The sequence below is a fragment of the Lepidochelys kempii genome, chromosome 2, assembly GCF_965140285.1.
Source record: "Lepidochelys kempii isolate rLepKem1 chromosome 2, rLepKem1.hap1, whole genome shotgun sequence".
Lineage (NCBI taxonomy): Eukaryota > Metazoa > Chordata > Testudines > Cheloniidae > Lepidochelys > Lepidochelys kempii.
In genome coordinates, this window is record NC_136381.1 from 75,855,679 (window position 1) to 75,874,304 (window position 18,626).

Genomic DNA, 18,626 nt, shown 5'->3' on the forward strand with positions numbered 1-18,626 from the left:
TCAGCGTGGTGCTTTCCGTGCCTTTTTGGCTGCAAAGATTTGAACTGCTTCCTGCTGAAGGTCCACAGTCTGGGCCAGCTCATGCTCTATTGAGATGGTTGCAAGGCGGACCAGCCTCTCCTGTGTCATTGTGGAGCGTGGATGTGTTTTTACTAACTTCAGCTTGGAGAAGCTGCATTCTCCACTGGCAACTGTCACAGGAAGTGTTAGAAGTATGCACAGAGCAACAAAAGCATTTGGAAAGAGGGTGGTCATCTTATTTGTGCACATATATTCCAGAACAGCCTTTGAAGTTGATCCTGCTGAAATGTGTCTTGAAAGGGCTTTCAGTTCATCACCTAAATCACTTGCATCAATATTGCATATGTCATCATGTGTCAACACTGTCTCTAGTGCCCTGCATTGCTGGTGTAGGTCTTCTTCAGGTATAGTGAGGAGTTTTGGAATATCATACAACATCCCAAATATACTGCTGTGTTCCTTGAGCTGCATGAAACGTTCTTCAACTGACTGTATTGCACAATCTAGCACCTGGTTAAAGAATTCAACTTTGAATTGCTGTTTGGGGTCTCTTATGGGATTATCCCATGCCTTGTAATCAAAATGTGGTCTTCTTCGGTGACTCTTGTATTCTTGAATGGGTGGGAAAATAGCTTCAGTGTGAAGTTCCTCTGCCAACTTCTGTGCACTCTTCAGAACGTTTTGAAATCCCTCATCTGGCCGGTAAGACTGTAGGTCTGACTTTGCTTTGTTATTCCATTGCTCCAGATATATCAAGGTCAACACCTTGGAGTCTCTTGCTTACAACATTTATTTCAAATGGTATGTCATGCAACAACACTAAGCCACACAGAAATTTGAAGTTATGTAAGTTTCTGGTGATTCCATTTCTCTCTGCCAGTGTTCTCCCACGAACAGCTCCTGTCACAGCATTATCCTCCATAATGGCAACTATGGCATCATCTATCTTCCCAATTTGGTGTTTGATAGGCTTTATTGCCTCCACTTGACTTTCCCATCATGTGGCACTCAGTGGTTTTGGTTTCAGAGAGGATGTTCCCAGATGTTACTTCAAAATTTGCCATCAATGAGTTGATGCAGAGAAAAATACATAGATGCTTTCAATTACATTAAAAAATTCAGCAGCCTCACTAGAAACTGAGGCTGCATCACTGACCACCAAGTTCAATGAATGAGAACTGCATAGGACAAAAAAGCTTGAGGGTTTAACGCTCGGATCCGTGTCTGCACTCCTCTGTTCTTTCCTTTCATGTTGGCACCATTATCAGAGCCTTGAACTCTCATGTCAGCTATCACAATTCCCGTATCTTCCAGCTTTTTAAGAAGCACATTTGTCATACCAGCTCCTGTAGTATCATCAATGTCAATAAATTCTAGAAAATGCTCTCTGACAGTCACCATTGCAGGGACATTTTCACTAGGTTCTGTTGTTGTTACAAAATGCACCATTAAAGTCATTTGTTCCGAATGGCTGATGTCAGGTGTGCAGTCCAGAATAACAGAGTAATATCTTGCTGACTTCAGATCTGCCACAATCTTCTGTTTGGCTTTTGTTGCCAATAACTGTATGATCTCATTTTAAATTGTTTTTCCAAGGTAGTGGTGTGTGTACATTTCCTGAGTGGTGACTTTTCTTAGATGCTCCTGGAGTACAGCATCAAACTCAGCCATCAGCTCCACAATTTTAAGGAAGTTTCCATTGTTCGGCACATACAGGTGATCTGAAGTGCCACGCAGTGCTAGGTTTTGGGTAGTAAGCATTCTCACAATGGCAATGAGCCTTTTCAGAACATTTTGCCAGTAAAGAGACTCTGATGCAATCTTCTCTTGATGCTGATCATCTATGGTGGCTTTTAACCTTAGTCTCATATCAAGCTCTTTCCACCTATGGAATGCTTTCTGGTGATTTGCTGCCTTCTTGTGACATACCAGATTTCGAGCCAGATTTTTCCAGTCCTTTGTTCCTGTAGAACCCAGTGTGGCTGGAACATTAGACTGGAAGAGTTTGCAACAAAAACAATATGCAACATTCTGGGGTTTTGAGTACATAAGCCATGGCCTCTCCACTTTGTCACCATTGGGGATTTCACACCAGTAATATGTTGGATGGAAACTTCTATTCTCATTGTCTTTGGGGAACATGAAGTTTTTGCTGTGGCCCATGCAGTACAAGGAAGTCCCTCAGGCTACTGCTCAAGTGGTCCACAGTCCTGGATCATCTAGACTTAAGGAACTAAACTCAGTAGCAGCTGTTTCTTGTGCCTCCACCACACTCTTCTCTGATCTACACTTTTCTTCAGTGTAAATGTAATGTGTAATATCTCCATCTCAAATGGATGTAACCAGACACATACATGTAATGTGCATGGTTACAGCCATTTGAGATGGAGATATGGATGCTGCAGTAGCTGCCAGGTCACCTGCACTCTGACTAACTGGAAGATCAGGCATCTCGTCACCACTCACATCCTCATTGAGGCCGGAAGGTTCACTGTGAACCTTCCGGCCTTCTATGTCGTGTCAACCTTCCGTGTCTATGTATCTCAGGAGAGCTCCTTCATGCTTAGACAGAAAAGCTTCCTTTGCTTTCTTTCTTTTTCTTCTTTCACTCATGACTGCTGTTCTGTGCCAGCTATAGTGGCTCTCAACACTCAGTTGAAGGGGACAAATAAGCAGGCTGGTAGCAGGGCCTGAGTGAGGGAAGATATCAGTGTCTTAAGGGCCTAACTGGCTCCTACTACTTCAGTTGACTGCCTGTTCTCCTCAAGTGGGTTCAGGGAAGCAGCAGGAAACAGGAAGCCCCCTGAGAAGCTGGTGTTAAAATCACTCCAGGCTTCTGGGGGTGCTAGAAAGGTACATAAGAGGCTCCCCCTCCTCTCTCTCCCTGCAGCTCCTGCTGCTTTCTGTTATTCCCTCTCACCTTTTCTCCTGCCTGCCTGTTATGTCTCTTGTGCCCTCCTTCCTCCAGCACAGCACTCCACCATCTCTGTGCATCTAGAGCAGAGAGAATACATATGCACCAGCAGCAGACACAATTTTCTACACTCTGGGTCCTAGTGGATGCCCCCCCACACACACAGTCTGGCACCTGAGGTGGCCACCTCAGTTCACCTCATGGTAAGGCCAGCCCTAGCTGTGATCCAAGTAGCCAATGCAATCACTGACGTTCTGCTATCAAGGGTAGTGACTCTGAGAAATGTGCAGGTCATACTGGATGGCTTTGCTGCAGTGGGGTTCCCTAACTGTGGTGGCGTGATAGATGGAACGCATATCCCTATCTTGGCACCGGACCACCTTGCCAACCAATATATAAACTGCAAGGGGTACTTCTCGATGGTGCTCCAAGCACTGGTGGATCACAAGGGACGTTTCACCGACATCGACATGGGATGGCCGGGAAAGGTGCATGATGCTTGCATCTTTAGGAACTCAGGGTTGTTCAAGCAGTTGCAAGAAGGGACTTACTTCCGAGACCAGAAAATTACCATTGGGGATGTTGAAATGCCAATAGTTATCCTTGGGGACCCAGCCTATCCCTTGCTCCCATAGCTCATGAAGGCCAGCCCTAGCTGTGATCCAAGTAGCCAATGCAATCACTGACGTTCTGCTATCAAGGGTAGTGACTCTGAGAAATGTGCAGGTCATACTGGATGGCTTTGCTGCAGTGGGGTTCCCTAACTGTGGTGGCGTGATAGATGGAACGCATATCCCTATCTTGGCACCGGACCACCTTGCCAACCAATATATAAACTGCAAGGGGTACTTCTCGATGGTGCTCCAAGCACTGGTGGATCACAAGGGACGTTTCACCGACATCGACATGGGATGGCCGGGAAAGGTGCATGATGCTTGCATCTTTAGGAACTCAGGGTTGTTCAAGCAGTTGCAAGAAGGGACTTACTTCCGAGACCAGAAAATTACCATTGGGGATGTTGAAATGCCAATAGTTATCCTTGGGGACCCAGCCTACCCCTTGCTCCCATAGCTCATGAAGCCATACACAGGCAGCCTGGACAGTAGTAAGGAGCAGTTCAACTTTATGCTGAGCAAGTGCAGAATGGTGGTAGAATGTGCCTTTGGATGTTTAAAAGCTCACTGGAGCTGTTTGCTGACTAGGTTAGACCTCAGCGCAACCAGCATTCCCATTTTTATTGCTGCTTGTTGTGTGCTCCATAATACCTTTGAGAGTAAGGGGGAGACAATTATTGCGGGGTGGGAGGTTGAGGCAAAATCACCTGGCAGCCGATTTTGAGCGGCCAGACAACAGGGCTATTAGAAGAGCACAGCTAGGCATGCTGCGCATCAAAGAGGCTTTGAAAACCAGTTTCATGACTGGCCAGGCCACGGCGTGAAGGCTGTGTGTGTTTCTCCTTGATGCAAATCCACCCTCTTTGTTGATTTTAATTCCCTGTAAGCCAACCACTCTCCCCCCTTCGATCACAGCTGGCAAAGGAAATAAAGTAAAGATTGTTTTGAAACCATGCATTCTCCCTTTATTAATTAAAACAAACTGAGATAACTGAAAAGGTAGCCTGGGTGGGGTGGGGTGCGGGAGGAGGGAAGGACAAGGCCACATTGCTTATTGTGACCACACTACAAATCAAAACTGTTTGAATGAAAGCCTTCTGTTGCTTGGGCCACCCTCTGGAGTAGAACGGCTGGGTGCTCGGAGCCTCCCACCACGTTCTTGGTTGTCTGGGTGAGGAAGATATAGAACTTGGGGAGGAGGTGAAGCAGTTGTACAATGGATGCAGCGGGGGTCTGTGCTCTTGTTGGCTTTCCTGCAGCTCCAACAGACGCTTCATCATGTCTGTTTGCTCCCCCATTAGCCTCAGCATCACCTCCTGCCTCTGCTCTTTGTGTTCACTTAATGCTTTCCTGGCCTCTGCCACTGAATGCCTCCATACATTAAGCTGTGCCCTATCAGTGTGGGAGGACTGCATGAGCTTGGAAAACATGTCATTGTGAGTGCTTTTTTTTCCACCTTCTAATCTGCGATAACTTCAGGGACAGAGATGATGGGGGAGCATAGAAACATTTGCACCTGTGGGGGGATAAAAAGGGAGAGTAAAATTTAAGAAGATACATTTCTGAGAACAAAAGGGAGACTCTTTCACAGTGAGTCAAGCAACTCACAGTACAGGTGCTTTAGGTACAAGGTTGCATTTTGCCTTTTATATTGAGCGCCTGCCAGTATGGTGACACATCACACATGGCTGGGCAACAAAATTTGGTTTCCAGGCAGCCATGGTAAGCCTTTTAGTACGCGGGGTTGGCTTCTTACACCTTCATAACATGTGGGAATGGTTTCAAACTGCAGTGCCATCCTTTCCCATAGCAAGCAATGCCAGTTGGGTTTCACATTTAAAAGGAGGGGCTGTGGTTTTCGGGTGAATGTGCGGCACACCCCTCCCGCACCCCCACCCCATCGCATGGCTATTTTCTGAGATGATCCCTTCACCCCTCCCCCCGCCGTGCGGCTATTCTCCAGGATGATCCCTTTTAGCCAAGCACAAACAACCAAGCATGAATGGGATCCTTTTACTGTTCCCTTACAAAAATTCCTCTATTTCAACCAGGTGACCATGAATGATATCACTCTCCTGAGGCTAACACAGAAAGATATAGACCGAATGTTGCTTGAATGAGACCAAAACCCAGGACCATTCGCTGCCATACTTTGTGCTGTAATGATTCCAGAATACTTTCAGAGTACCTCCAGGACAGCTTCATGGAGGTGTCCCTGGACGATTCCCGCTCCAACACCAGACATTTGAGCAGACTTTTCCAGTAGCTGTATTGGCCGCGAATGCATCCCAAGTCTTCAGGGCCAAATCAAACATTAAACACTATTGCTTTTAAACCGTGTACTGTAGTTACAAATGTGCACTCACCAGAGCTGCTTTCTCCGGCTTCAGGGTCGGGGATCCTGCCTTGGGAGGGTATTGGCTCCAGGGTGATGTAAAGGTCCTGGCTGCCGGGGAGAATGGATTCACCGCTTGCCTGCTGCGCATTCTCCTCCTCCTCCATAATCACAAAATCCTCCTCCCTGTTGTGTGAGACTTCCCCATTGCAGGTGTCCACGGACAGTGGTGGGGTAGTGTTAGGGTCCCCTCCTAGAATGGCATACAGCTGATCATAGAAGCGGTATGTAAGGGGCTCTGACCTGGAGTGACCGTTTGCCTCCTTTGTCTTTTGGTAGGCTTGCCTGAGCTCCTTAACATTCACGTGGCACTGCTGTGTGTCCCTGTTGTAGCCTCTCTCCACCATGCCCTGTGCGATTTTGGCATACATATTAGCATTTCTTTTTGTTCGGAGTTCGGCTGCACAGATTCTTCTCCCCATACAGCAATCAGATCCAGTGTCTCCCTTTAGGTTCATCCTGGAGCCCATTTGTGATTCTGGGGGGACTGCATGGTCACCTGTGCTGCTGAGCTCGCCACGCTGACCAAACAGGAAATGAAATTCAAAAGTTCCTGGGGTTTTCCTGTGTACCTGGCAAGTGCATCAGAGTTCAAAGTGCTGTCCAGAGTGGTCACTTTGGAGCACTCTGGGTTAGCTCCTGGAGGCCAACACCGCCGAATTGCGTCTGCACTATCCCAAATTCAACCCAGCAAGGTCGATTTTAGCGCTACTCCCCTCGCCGGGGAGGAGTACAGAAGTCGATTTTAAGAGTCCTTTAGGTCGATGGAACGGGGTTGGTTGTGTAGACGCATTCATTTTAAAAATCGACCTCATGCAGCTAAATTCAACCTAACCCCATAGTGTAGACCAGGGTAGAGTTATACTTACCAATGGATTACCAAATTTCAAAGAATTAGAATACAATAAAATGAATAAACATTCCTATTCTCACTGTTTTCAAGATGTGTACAAATATCTATTTTCTGTTTTAATGTCAACACAATTCTCTTATGCTTCTCACCTTTGCTTTTCATTGGTATTTTGGATGCCATAATGGTACGGTGATGTTGATACTTTATCATAAACACAGGACAATACACTGAGTAATAAACTGTCCAATCACAATGGCAGATACAAACAGAAAGACCAGCATTCAGCTCTTCTTGGCTAACTCAAGCCTAGTCCGACTGCTCTTGGAAATACTCAGGTCCCAAATAGCTTTGGCATCAGTCCTGGCTACTAGATTGAAGATTTGTATTGATAGATATCAGAAATGCCAGTTTCTAGAGCTTTCCGATTGCTAAAAGGACAGAACACAGCTTTTACTGTATGTGAAAAGCTGTAGTAATTAATTACCCTGACCTCATAGACATTAAGGTCAGAAGGGACCATTATGATCATCTAGTCTGACCTCCTGCACAATGCAGGCCATAGAATCTCACCCACCCACTCCTGCAGATAAACCTCTCACCTATGTCTGAGCTATTGAAGTCCTCTAATCATGGTTTAAAGACTTCAAGGTGCAGAGAATCCTCCAGCAAGTGACCTGTGCACCATGCTGCGGAGGAAGGCGAAAACCCCCCAGGGCCTCTTCCAATCTGCCCTGGAGGAAAATTCCTTTCCGACCCCAAATATGGCAATCAGCTGAACCCTGAGCACGTGGGCAAGATTCACCAGCCAGATACACAGGAGAGAATTCTCTGTAGTAACTCAGATTCCACCCCATTTAACATCCCATCACTCGCTACTGGGCCTATTTACCATGAAGAGTTAAAGATCAATTAATTGCCAAAATCATGTTATCCCATCATACCATCTCCTCCATAAACTCCTGCCAAAAGCAGCAAAGAACAGGTGAGAAATGTTGTAAACCTTCCTCTGACATGCTGACTAATTATTTCTTTTAGAATGTTGAAAATGATATTTGTGTTTGCTCAGTTTCAACTTCTGTATGAGGAAAAGGAGTGAGATACATGGCTTTTCCATTTTTGCTTAAAGTACTAATAAAACCTATTTATGTATTGCAAGGACATTAGGAAAGACCTGAGTCAGTGCCATTTCCTATCGAATGAAGAATTAGCCCACTCCAGGAGTCCAAATCCTTCTCGACCGCTTAGAAATTGGCACAAGATTCCCCCCCCCCCCCGCCCACACCCCAATTTATATTTAGCAACTTTGGTGCAAAATGCTGTGAAAGACACTGCAAATAAGGCAAAGCTAGAAGAATAAGCTACATGATTTTGGACTTGAATGAAGTGTGAAGAGATGATTTTGAGAGCATTGCGGGAACATACTCAAGATTACAAGTGCTTGGACTAGAATTTAGTTATTACCCTTTTCTTCACATATACATTTTTGATGTGCACTGTGATTATTATTAAATCCTACTTAATCTGTGACTGAATAAAAGTGTCAAGAAAGGTGCAGGCAGGTGTTATTCCCACTTCTTTTCAAAACAGGTTGGCATGCAATTTAGTATTCCAGTCCTATTCTGGTCACTTATAGGAACTTGTCTGTTGAGTGTGTGATGGGACAAATATTCAGTCAACTTTATTGTCACTTGTGACCCCAGCAGAATTTTAATGTACTGTAGGTTTCCACATGTGAAAGGCTTGGGCACTAACCTACTGTGCCACTTAGTCTCCAAGGCACTGCTTCTGTCAATTAGTATTTCTGTCTAAATCTTGCAGTTAGGTTAAAGGGCAAGTAAGCAAAGTGTACTGAGATAGCAGAATAAAAAAAGACAAATGACATGGCATATTAACAATCAAGTGACACTTATTTCCAGCCTCCAGATTATAAATGAAAATAATGTGGAAAAAGCCTTGACAGCTGCTGTCCAACATCTTGAAACAATGACATGACTTCTACTATAAATTCTCCTTTTGGGGGTTTGCAACTTGCTCATAACAATTTAATTCTGGGGTGAAACATGGCATATAAACTGTCAGTGTAGGAGTAAATGTTTAAAGTTTAATTTTTTTGCAGTATTTAATTGGATTTGTTTTAGCTTCTTACACTAGGCAAACAAATGTGTTCATGTTTGATCTGCTAAACTCCAGAAGGAAAATGGCTAACTTTTAAAACTTGGACATTTTAGGCATTTATCCCATATAGGGTTGCCAACTTTCTAATAGTATAAAAACCAAACACCCTTGCCCTGCCCCTTCCCGAAAACCACACCTCTTCCCACCCCTTTTCACTCCATCCCCCCTCCCTCTGTAGCTTGCTTTCCCCCAACCCCCACCCTCATGCACTTTCACAGGTTTGGGGCAAGGGGTTGTGGTGTGGGAAGGGATGAGGGCTCCAGCTGGGGATGTGGGCTCTGGGGTGGGGCTGGGGGGGGGAGCTCAGGAGGGGGCTCTGGGATGGGGCTGAGGGTTTCGGAGTGCAGGAGGGGGCTCAGGGCTGGGGCAGGGTGTTATGGTGCGGGGGAGGGGGTGGTTGGGGTATGGGCTCTGGGCGGGTGGTGCTTACCGCAGACGGTTCCCGGCCAATGGGAGCTGCAGAGCCAGTGCTCAGGGTGGGGGCAGCGTGCAGAGCCCCTTGACCCCTGCGCCTAGGAGCCAGACATGCTGGCTGCTTCCGGGAGCCACGGAGCCAGGGAAGGCAGGGAGCCTGCCTTAGCCCTGTTGCGCCACTGACCAGACTTTAAGCAGGCTGGTCAGCAGTACTGACTGGAGCCACCAGGGTCCCTTTTTGGCTGGGCGTTCTGGTTCAAAAACAGATGCCCAGCAACCCTAATACCATATGTTTGACTTTGTTTTGAAGATAATTAAATTTGAAAATTGACAGCTAAATAGGTAAATTACACTTAGTCATGTTTTTAATTGTAATTCAGACTATAAATTATAGTAATATTTTACATTCTATTAGCAGCAAGTTTTACAGGCAATTGAATATAAGATATCGCAGTTACTGCAAAGAGTGTCATGCAACTGGGGCTCTGTTGGAAGTCACAATCATGTATCTTTGGTCTAACTTAGGAGGTGCATGTAGAATTTAAGAAATATAGAAACTCAATGCTCTGAAAACTAAATAATGTAGGCATAGCCACTTTTAAATTCATCACAATTTGATGCAGGGATCATATAACTATGGGCATGATCCTGCAACTGGACATGTTTAAGTGGACTTCTGCAACTGTGCAGAGCTCCATTGACTTCAATCTCTGTAAGACTGCAAAGATCCACCATGTGGATCTGATTGCAGGACCAGGGCCCCCATGTTTTGAGCATAGCACCTCAGAAGTCAAAGGCTAACGTCAATTCTAATGTAGACAAAATTTAAATGTTGAAAAAACAAGGTTCCACAAAACCAAAGATTTGTTTCTGGTGGGGTCCCATGGGGATTGGTGCTTGCCCTATGCTGTTTAACATTTTTTTCTATGACCCGAAATAATAAATACATAAAATAATCACTGATAAAGTTTGCCAATGACACAAAAATTGGAGGAGCGGTAAATAATGAAGAGGACACGTCACTGATACAGAGCGATCTGGATTGGTTGGTAAACTGGGTGAAAGCAAACACTTTGCATTTTAATATGGTTAAATGTAAATGTTCACATCTAGGAACAAAGACTGTAGGCCATACTTGCTCTATTACTTACTCTATTCTGGGAAGCAGTGACTCAGAAAAAGATTTGGGTGTCGTGATGGATAATCAACTGAACATAAACTCCCAGTGCAACACTGGCCAAAAGGGCTAATGTGATCCTTAGCTGCATAAACAGGGGAATCTCAAGCAGGAATAGAGAGGTTATTTTATCTCTGCATTTGGCACTGGTGTGACTGCTACTGGAATACTGTGTTCAGTTCTGGTGTCCACAATTCAAGAAGGGGTGGGCATGGAGGGCAAAAGAGGCACACAAAGAGGTCCTGTCATGGGGGGTAAATGGGGGGATTGGGAGAAGGATGGGCACAAAGCCCCTGGCAAGTGGTGGGGTGGGGAATAGGAAGCCTTGGTATGGGGAGGAAGAATGGGGGACATTCTGAACCCCTGGCAGGATGAGAATGGGGGGACCTCAAGAGAGTACCTGAAATGGGGGTGGGGGAAGAGGACAGAAGGGTGGCACAAAGGAAGCTTATAAGGGAAGTGGGAAAAATGGAGGGATGAAAGGAGCCCCAGGTGTGTGCAATAAGCTCACCTACACAAGATATCAAGTGGGTGACACCCCTTGCAGTATAACATCTCTATTCATACTCTCAATATTCCCATTTATACATCCAAGCATCACATTAGTTCTTTTGACTGCAGTGCCTCACTGAGAGCTCATGTTCAGCTGATTATCCATCATGACCCCTGTGATAGTTTGCCTCCCCCTCCTTCAGGGTGCCATCTGATGTACTGGGGTACCACTGAGCCTACCAGTTCCACCAGTCTGGGTTACCTTACAGTGCCCTGCTGAGCTAGGCCCTCAAGCCTCCTCCAGCACACACGCAGGTAGGACCACACCCAGCTGCAGAAACACCCAGACACTGAGATCAGCTCTGTGTGGGAATTGCCCAGCACACAATAGTACACCCCCTCTGGAGTGTAAAGCCAAAATTGTCTTGCACTGCACAGAAAATTGTGCAGCATAAGTTTATGAAATTCACTCCCTCCCTCAACGTGGAGGAAGATATGATTGCATTTTGTCTGGTGGGCATTCCCCAAGTGCAAACTCTTTTGTAATTGATACATAGTCCATATTCCTAACTGTAGATACAGAAATGATACATGCATACAAATAGGATAATCATATTCAGTACATCATAGCCTTTCCAATGATACCTCACATGACCCATCTTGCATAAACTACATCTTAGATATGCCATATTTATATCATATTTTATGAAGAATATGGGGAGTAGCATCACAACCCCCAAGTCCTTTCCAGAGTCACTGCTTCCCAAGATGTAGTCCCCCACCTGTAAGTATGGTCTGTATTCTTTGTTCATAGATGTATAATTTTACATCTGATCATATTTAAATGCATATTGTTTGCTTGTGCCCAATTTACCAGGCCATCCATATTGCTCTGTATCAGTGACCGCTCCATGGGTGGCACGTATAATAGGCTGGGGAACGCTGTGCCTCCCCAAACAGCTCTGCATGGCCCCGCCCCCGAGACCCTCTCCTGCTTACAGCTAGTTGGCCCCAGCCCAGGCAGGCTGCTCCAAGTTCCAGAAAGCCTGCTGGGGCTAGACTCTGGAGCTAGGGCGGCTGGAACTTGGGGTGGCTGGGGCCATGCCGCCCAATGCTCCAGGGCTGGACATGCTGGGGCTGCACCACCCAGTGCTCTGGGGCTGGAGCACCCACTGCCTATCTAGTGCTCCAGAGCTGGGGAGTGCATTACACCCGCCTGCCTGATGCTCTAGAAGGTTAAGGATACTACATCCCCACTCTTAAGTTCTTAACCCAAACTTTTAAGTTCATCAAAATAGACTTTAACGGGAGCAGAGTTAAACCAGAATTTAGCACTTTTAGAAATCCCCTTCACTACCTCTACAAACCAGAATAGATCATGTTTAACAATATAAAGTGTTATAAACAACATAGGCAAGGAAACAAAGTTGCCTACATTATTTGTAAATTAATTTGCCAGCGTTACCAACTCTCACAATTTTATTCTAAGTCTCACAATATTTGATATTTTCTTAAAAGTTGAAGCTTCAGGAGTCATGTGAGTACACAAAACACTCTTTTTTTTTTTTTTTTAAAGCAGATTTCTAGCCTCATAGTTGTGGCAAAAAAGCTTGAAACCACAAACCCTAAAAGCTGAAGAACCAGGGGGCAAATAAAAAGGACTCAAAATATATTATTTTTTAAATCTCATGATTTTTAAATCAATCTGTTGAATTGCAGGGGCTCATGATTTTTTGATCATTTGTGGAGGCAGTATTACTGTGCATGTTTAAAATTAATTCTGTTTCAGTATCGCAAAGATAACATTAATCTCTTTCTTTTCCTGGAGCACCAAGTTTTACACACACTCTGCTATTTGGAAAGGCTGTGCATTGGCGGCACAGAAGGCAAGGGAGGGAAACAAACATGCACAGTGACAAGCGGGTGATAGAAAGCATGTGTGCAAAATGCTGGACAGAGAGATGTAAAATAACAGTATTTAGTACTTGCACAGTATAGTGCTTTACAGCCCTGGAATTCTAAGTGCCTTACAAAGACTGTAATGATACTGTGGGTCAGTATCATTATCCCCAGATGAAAAATCTGACAGCCCCAGAGATCAGTGGCAGAACTAGGAAGAGAACCCAGGAGTCCTGATGCCTTGGCTGGTGCTAGGGTTGCCAGGCGTCCGGTTTTCGATCAGAATGCCTGGCTGAAAAGGGCCACTGGCGGCTCCAGCTGGCACCGCCCACCGGGCCATTAAAAGTCTGGTTGGCGGAGCAATGGGGGCCCAGGGCTAAGGCAGGCTCCCGGCCTGCCCTGGCTCCGTGTGGGTCCCGGAAGCAGCCACCAGGTCCCTGTGGTCCGTAGGGGCATGGGTGGCCAGGGAAGCGCCGTGCGCCGCCCTTGCCCCCGAGTGCTGGCTCCGCAGCTCCCCTTAGCCAGGAACCACCACCAATGGGAGCTGCAGGGGCAGCAGGAGCCCGCACCCCAACCTCCTGCCCCAGCCCTGAGCCCCCTCCTGCATCCCAACCCCCCCATCCCAGCCCCACCGCAGAGCCTGCACCTCCAGCTGGAGCCCTCACCCCTCCCCACCCCAACCCCTTGCCCCAGCCCCCTCCTGCACCCCAGGGCCGAGGAGAAGGCACGAGGCAGGGGTGTTTGGTTTTGTGGGACTAGAAAGTTGGCAACCCTAGCTGGGGCAGGTTGGTGGAGAGGAGTTTGAGGCCCTAGTACCTCCTGTTGGCCCCCCCGCCTTGGCTGGCTACATCCCGCAGCCGCCCCCCAGGACAAGAGGTAGCCGGGCAAGCTGGACGGGCAGGGACGAGAACCCGCATGGGGACAGTGCCGGGAGCCCCCTCCCGGGCCCCGCAGGAGTGGGGTGACAACAACTGTCCGGCTCGGCCGAAGGAAGGGCGGCCCGGCGCTGTGCAGCCAATGACCCCGCGGCTCAGCGCTCAGGGACATGGGGCTGGGCCGCCCCGGGCACGGGGGCGGGGGGGCCGCCTCCTGGCAAGGGGAGGGGGATTTGCAGACGCTCCCTAGCTGCCCGCCCTCGCGCGGGAGGGGGCTGCCGTTGCCTGGAGACGGGACTAACGAACTCCGAGAGGAGAATCCAACGCCCCCAACCGCCACGGGGGCGGCGGGAACCGTCCGCAGCCCGGGAGCGGGCGGGGTCCTGCCCTGCTCTGCCTGGCCGCGGGGCGGACGCAGCACGTGAGTAGCGGGGACTGGGCGGGGCCGGGCGGATCCCTGAGCAGAGAGTGGCGGCCGCGGGCCTCAGGCGGCTGCGGACGAGGCAGCACCGTGTGACCAGCGCTCTGGCCTCCGCGTGGGGGACTTGTCTGGGCTGGGGGGTGACTCCCCGTGGAGCTGTTCGAGCGTGGCCGCAGGCAGGCTCCGCTCCTCGGTCTCCCGCGCCGCGTCCCTCTCTCCTAGACAGTCTCCTCTCCTTCCTCGCTAGGCCAGCACTGCCTCCGCCTTGCACCCCCGCCCCATTGCTGTGTCCTCACTCTGCCCCGCCTCCCTCCTGCCCCTCAGTGCTGTACCTGGCCTGTTGCTTCTACCCCCTAGCTCTGCATGCAACCCCCCTTCCCCCAGCCAGGCTCTGCTGCTCCTCCCCTCCTCCAGCGCTGCACCCACCCCCCTGCTTCTCCTGCCAGGCTTGTACTCCCCATCCTCCCCCTCTGCTGGATAACCTCTGCTCCCATCCCCCAGCACTGCTCCTGCCCTACTGCTTCTACCCTGCTTTGTCACACCTGAACCCCTCCTTTGAATCAGGCTCTGCACCCACCCCACTGCTCTATCCCAGCTCTGCAGCCCTTCATTCCCCTAGGCTGGGAGTCCTGTCCAGTCCTATGATTCTATGATCCCCATTTCTGGTCAGGAAAAAAATGAGTGTAGAGACTATAGTTAGGTTTGAAGTAAAGTGTCTCTCTCACCTTGTACACAGAGGGGGCTTTCAAAGTGGAGTTAAATGGGAGAGGAAGAACAGGGCATGACTGGCAGCAATGGCAGACCACTGCTTGGGGATGGACTTTGATCTCAGTCTCTCATCACAGACCTGGGTAGGCAGTTCTGAAACAAGCCCCCAAGGAAAGAGTCAGAGTGTGAATGTCTCCCCTTGAAGGAATTGGAAGTCCCAGGGCTCCTGTTGCTTGGGGGGTCCTGTAGTAGACTGTGTAACATTTTTCTTGGTTTGGGTGGGACAGAGCACTTCCCTCCCTTATTTTGGTATCTGGATTCATCTGCCTTAAGTAGTTGCTGGAGTTTGGGGTCTTTCATAGTAGATAAAATTTGTAAAAGTATATTTTTGACAATCCTAAACCCGAACATTTAACTTCCCTTTGTACTTAATATCCAATTTTACTAGTATTTAAAGTGACTTAAATGTCATAGTAAATTATTTTTATTGACTTTTATAGTTTGCCTATCATGTAGGGCTTAGGGGTAGGAATAGAAAATAGAAACAGTTTTTTATTGGAAAAAAAGCATACGCGCCAAGTTAGGGTATTGCATAATTTTACATAACATTTCTAGACCTTCTGCCTTAACAGTATGAGCAAGAAACAATATTGAATACTGATAACATTATGCCTCTTTTAAGCTCACCATTCTTTACTTCCTAAGGGCTTGTCTACACAAAATGTTACTTCCAAAGTGGCTTGTCTACCACTTTAACTATATTGATATAATCAAAACATTATTATTATACTGGTAGTTATACCAGTATATGAAGGTGCTTTTTACTGTTATAGCTATTGACTCACGGGAGGGAGATGGAGTATTATACCAGGATAACTATATTGTTTAATCAACCCCTAATCAACATAATTGTACCAGTACAAAAAATGGTGTGTACAACAAGCCTAAGTATTGAACTCTTTTTATTATGTGTCTGAATTATGTTGTCTTTGATTTAGTATATAGGCTCCTTTTGGCATTGACTTTTTTTGTATAGTACCAAAAATCCATTAGTGCTCAGTATAAGTACAGGTTTCAGAGTAACAGCCGTGTCAGTCTCTATTCAAGCCTAAGTTAATTGTATCCAATTTGCAAATGAATTCCAATTCAACAGTTTCTCGCTGGAGTCTGGATTTGAAGTTTTTTTGTTGTAATATAGCAACTTTCATGTCTGTAATCGCGTGACCAGAGAGATTGAAGTGTTCTCTGACTGGTTAATGAATGTTATAATTCTTGACATCTGATTTGTGTCCATTTATTCTTTTACGGAGAGACTGTCCAGTTTGACCAATGTACATGGCAGAGGGGCATTGCTGGCACATGATGGCATATATCACATTGGTGGATGTGCAGGTGAGGGCACCCATAGCAGTGCCGCTGATCTGAAGGTAAACATTGTCCCCAAATGTAAAATAGTTATGGGTAAGGACAAAGTCACAAAGTTCAGCCACCAGGTTCAGATCAGCGGCACTGCTATGGGTACCCGCTTGGCCCCACAGTATGCCAACATTTTTATGGCTGACTTAGAACAATGCTTCCTCAGCTCTCGTCCTTTAACGCCCCTACTCTACTTGCGCTATATTGATGACATCTTCATCATCTGGACCCATGGAAAAGAAGCCCTTGAGGAATTCCACCATGATTTCAACAATTTCCATCCCACCATCAACCTCAGCCTGGTCCAGTCCACAGAAGAGATCCACTTCCTGGACACTACAGTGCTAATAAACGATGGTCACATAAACACCACCCTATACCGGAAACCTACTGACCGCTATTCCTACCTACATGCCTCCAGCTTTCACCCTGACCACACCACACGATCCATCGTCTACAGCCAAGCTCTGCGATACAACCGCATTTGCTCCAACCCCTCAGACAGAGACAAACACCTACAAGATCTCTCTCAAGCATTCTTACAACTACAATACCCACCTGCGGAAGTGAAGAAACAGATTGATAGAGCCAGAAGAGTTCCCAGAGGTCACCTACTACAGGACAGGCCTAACAAAGAAAATAACAGAACGCCACTAGCCGTCACCTTCAGCCCCCAACTAAACCCCTCCAATGCATTATTAAGGATCTACAACCTATCCTGAAGGATGACCCAACACTCTCACAAATTTTGGGAGACAGGCCCGTCCTTGCCTACAGACAGCCCCCCAACCTGAAGCAAATACTCACTAGCAACTACATACCACACAACAGAACCACTAACCCAGGAACCTATCCTTGCAACAAAGCCCGTTGCCAACTGTGCCCACATATCTATTCAGGGGACACCATCACAGGGCCTAATAACATCAGCCACACTAGCAGAGGCTCGTTCACCTGCACATCCACCAATGTGATATATGCCATCATGTGCCAGCAATGCCCCTCTGCCATGTACATTGGTCAAACTGGACAGTCTCTCCGTAAAAGAATAAATGGACACAAATCAGATGTCAAGAATTATAACATTCATAAACCAGTCGGAGAACACTTCAATCTCTCTGGTCACGCGATTACAGACATGAAAGTTGCTATATTACAACAAAAAAACTTCAAATCCAGACTCCAGTGAGAGACTGCTGAATTGGAATTCATTTGCAAATTGGGTACAATTAACTTAGGCTTGAATAGAGACTGGGAGTGGCTAAGTCATTATGCAAGGTAACCTATTTCCCCTTGTTTTTTCCTACCCTCCACCCCCCTCCAGACGTTCTTGTTAAACCCTGGATTTTTGCTGGAAATAGCCCACCTTGATTATCATACACATTGTAAGGAGAGTGATCACTTTAGATAAGCTATTACCAGCAGGAGAGTGGGGTGGGAGGAGGTATTTTTTCATGCTTTGTGTGTGTATAAAAATATCTTCTACACTTTCCACAGTATGCATCCGATGAAGTGAGCTGTAGCTCACAAAAGCTTATGCTCAAATAAATTGGTTAGTCTCTAAGGTGCCACAAGGTCTCCTTTTCTTTTTGCGAATACAGACTAACACGGCTGTTACTCTGAAACAGTGGTAGCCGTGTTAGTCTGTATCAGGAAAAAAAACGAGGAGACCTTGTGGCACCTTAGAGACTAACCAGTTTATTTGGGCATAAGCTTTCCTGGGCTAGAACCCACTTCATCAGACCCACTTCTGAAGTGGTTTCTCCAATACTAATTTCTCCCTACTGTTACACACACCTTGTCAACTGTCTGTAATGTGCCACTCTCTTATCATTTCAAAAGTTATTTCTTTTCCCTTGGTATCCTGCTGTTAGTTGATTTATATTGTTAGACTGCTTAACACTTGGTAAAGCAACCCACATCCTTTCATGTATTTATACCTGCTCCTGTATCTTTTACTTCATACGTCTGATGAAGTGGGTTCTAGCCCACGAAAGCTTATGCCCAAATAAACTGGTTAGTCTCTAAGGTGCCACAAGGTCTCCTAGTTTTTTTTCCTGATACAGACTAACACGGCTACCACTGTTTCAGAGTAACAGCCGTGTATCTTTTACTTCATACGTCTGATGAAGTGGGTTCTAGCCCACGAAAGCTTATGCCCAAATAAATTGGATAGTTTCTAAGGTCCCCCAAGGACTTCTTGTTTTTTTCCCCCTAGACCTGAAGAAGATCCCTGTGTGGCTTGAAAGCTT

General features: G+C 46.8%; 1 protein-coding gene across 1 annotated transcript in view; it reads left to right on the forward strand.

The window, feature by feature from the left end:
• Window positions 1–13,984: 13,984 nt before the first annotated feature.
• The window catches only part of CCDC178 (coiled-coil domain containing 178), a 357,920-nt gene continuing 353,278 nt past the window's right edge, over window positions 13,985–18,626 (forward strand). Inside the window, 2 exon segments of the mRNA XM_073331282.1 lie at window positions 13,985–14,239; window positions 14,241–14,250. Of these exon segments, the coding sequence (XP_073187383.1) occupies window positions 14,000–14,239; window positions 14,241–14,250 (250 nt within the window). The 5' untranslated portion in view covers window positions 13,985–13,999.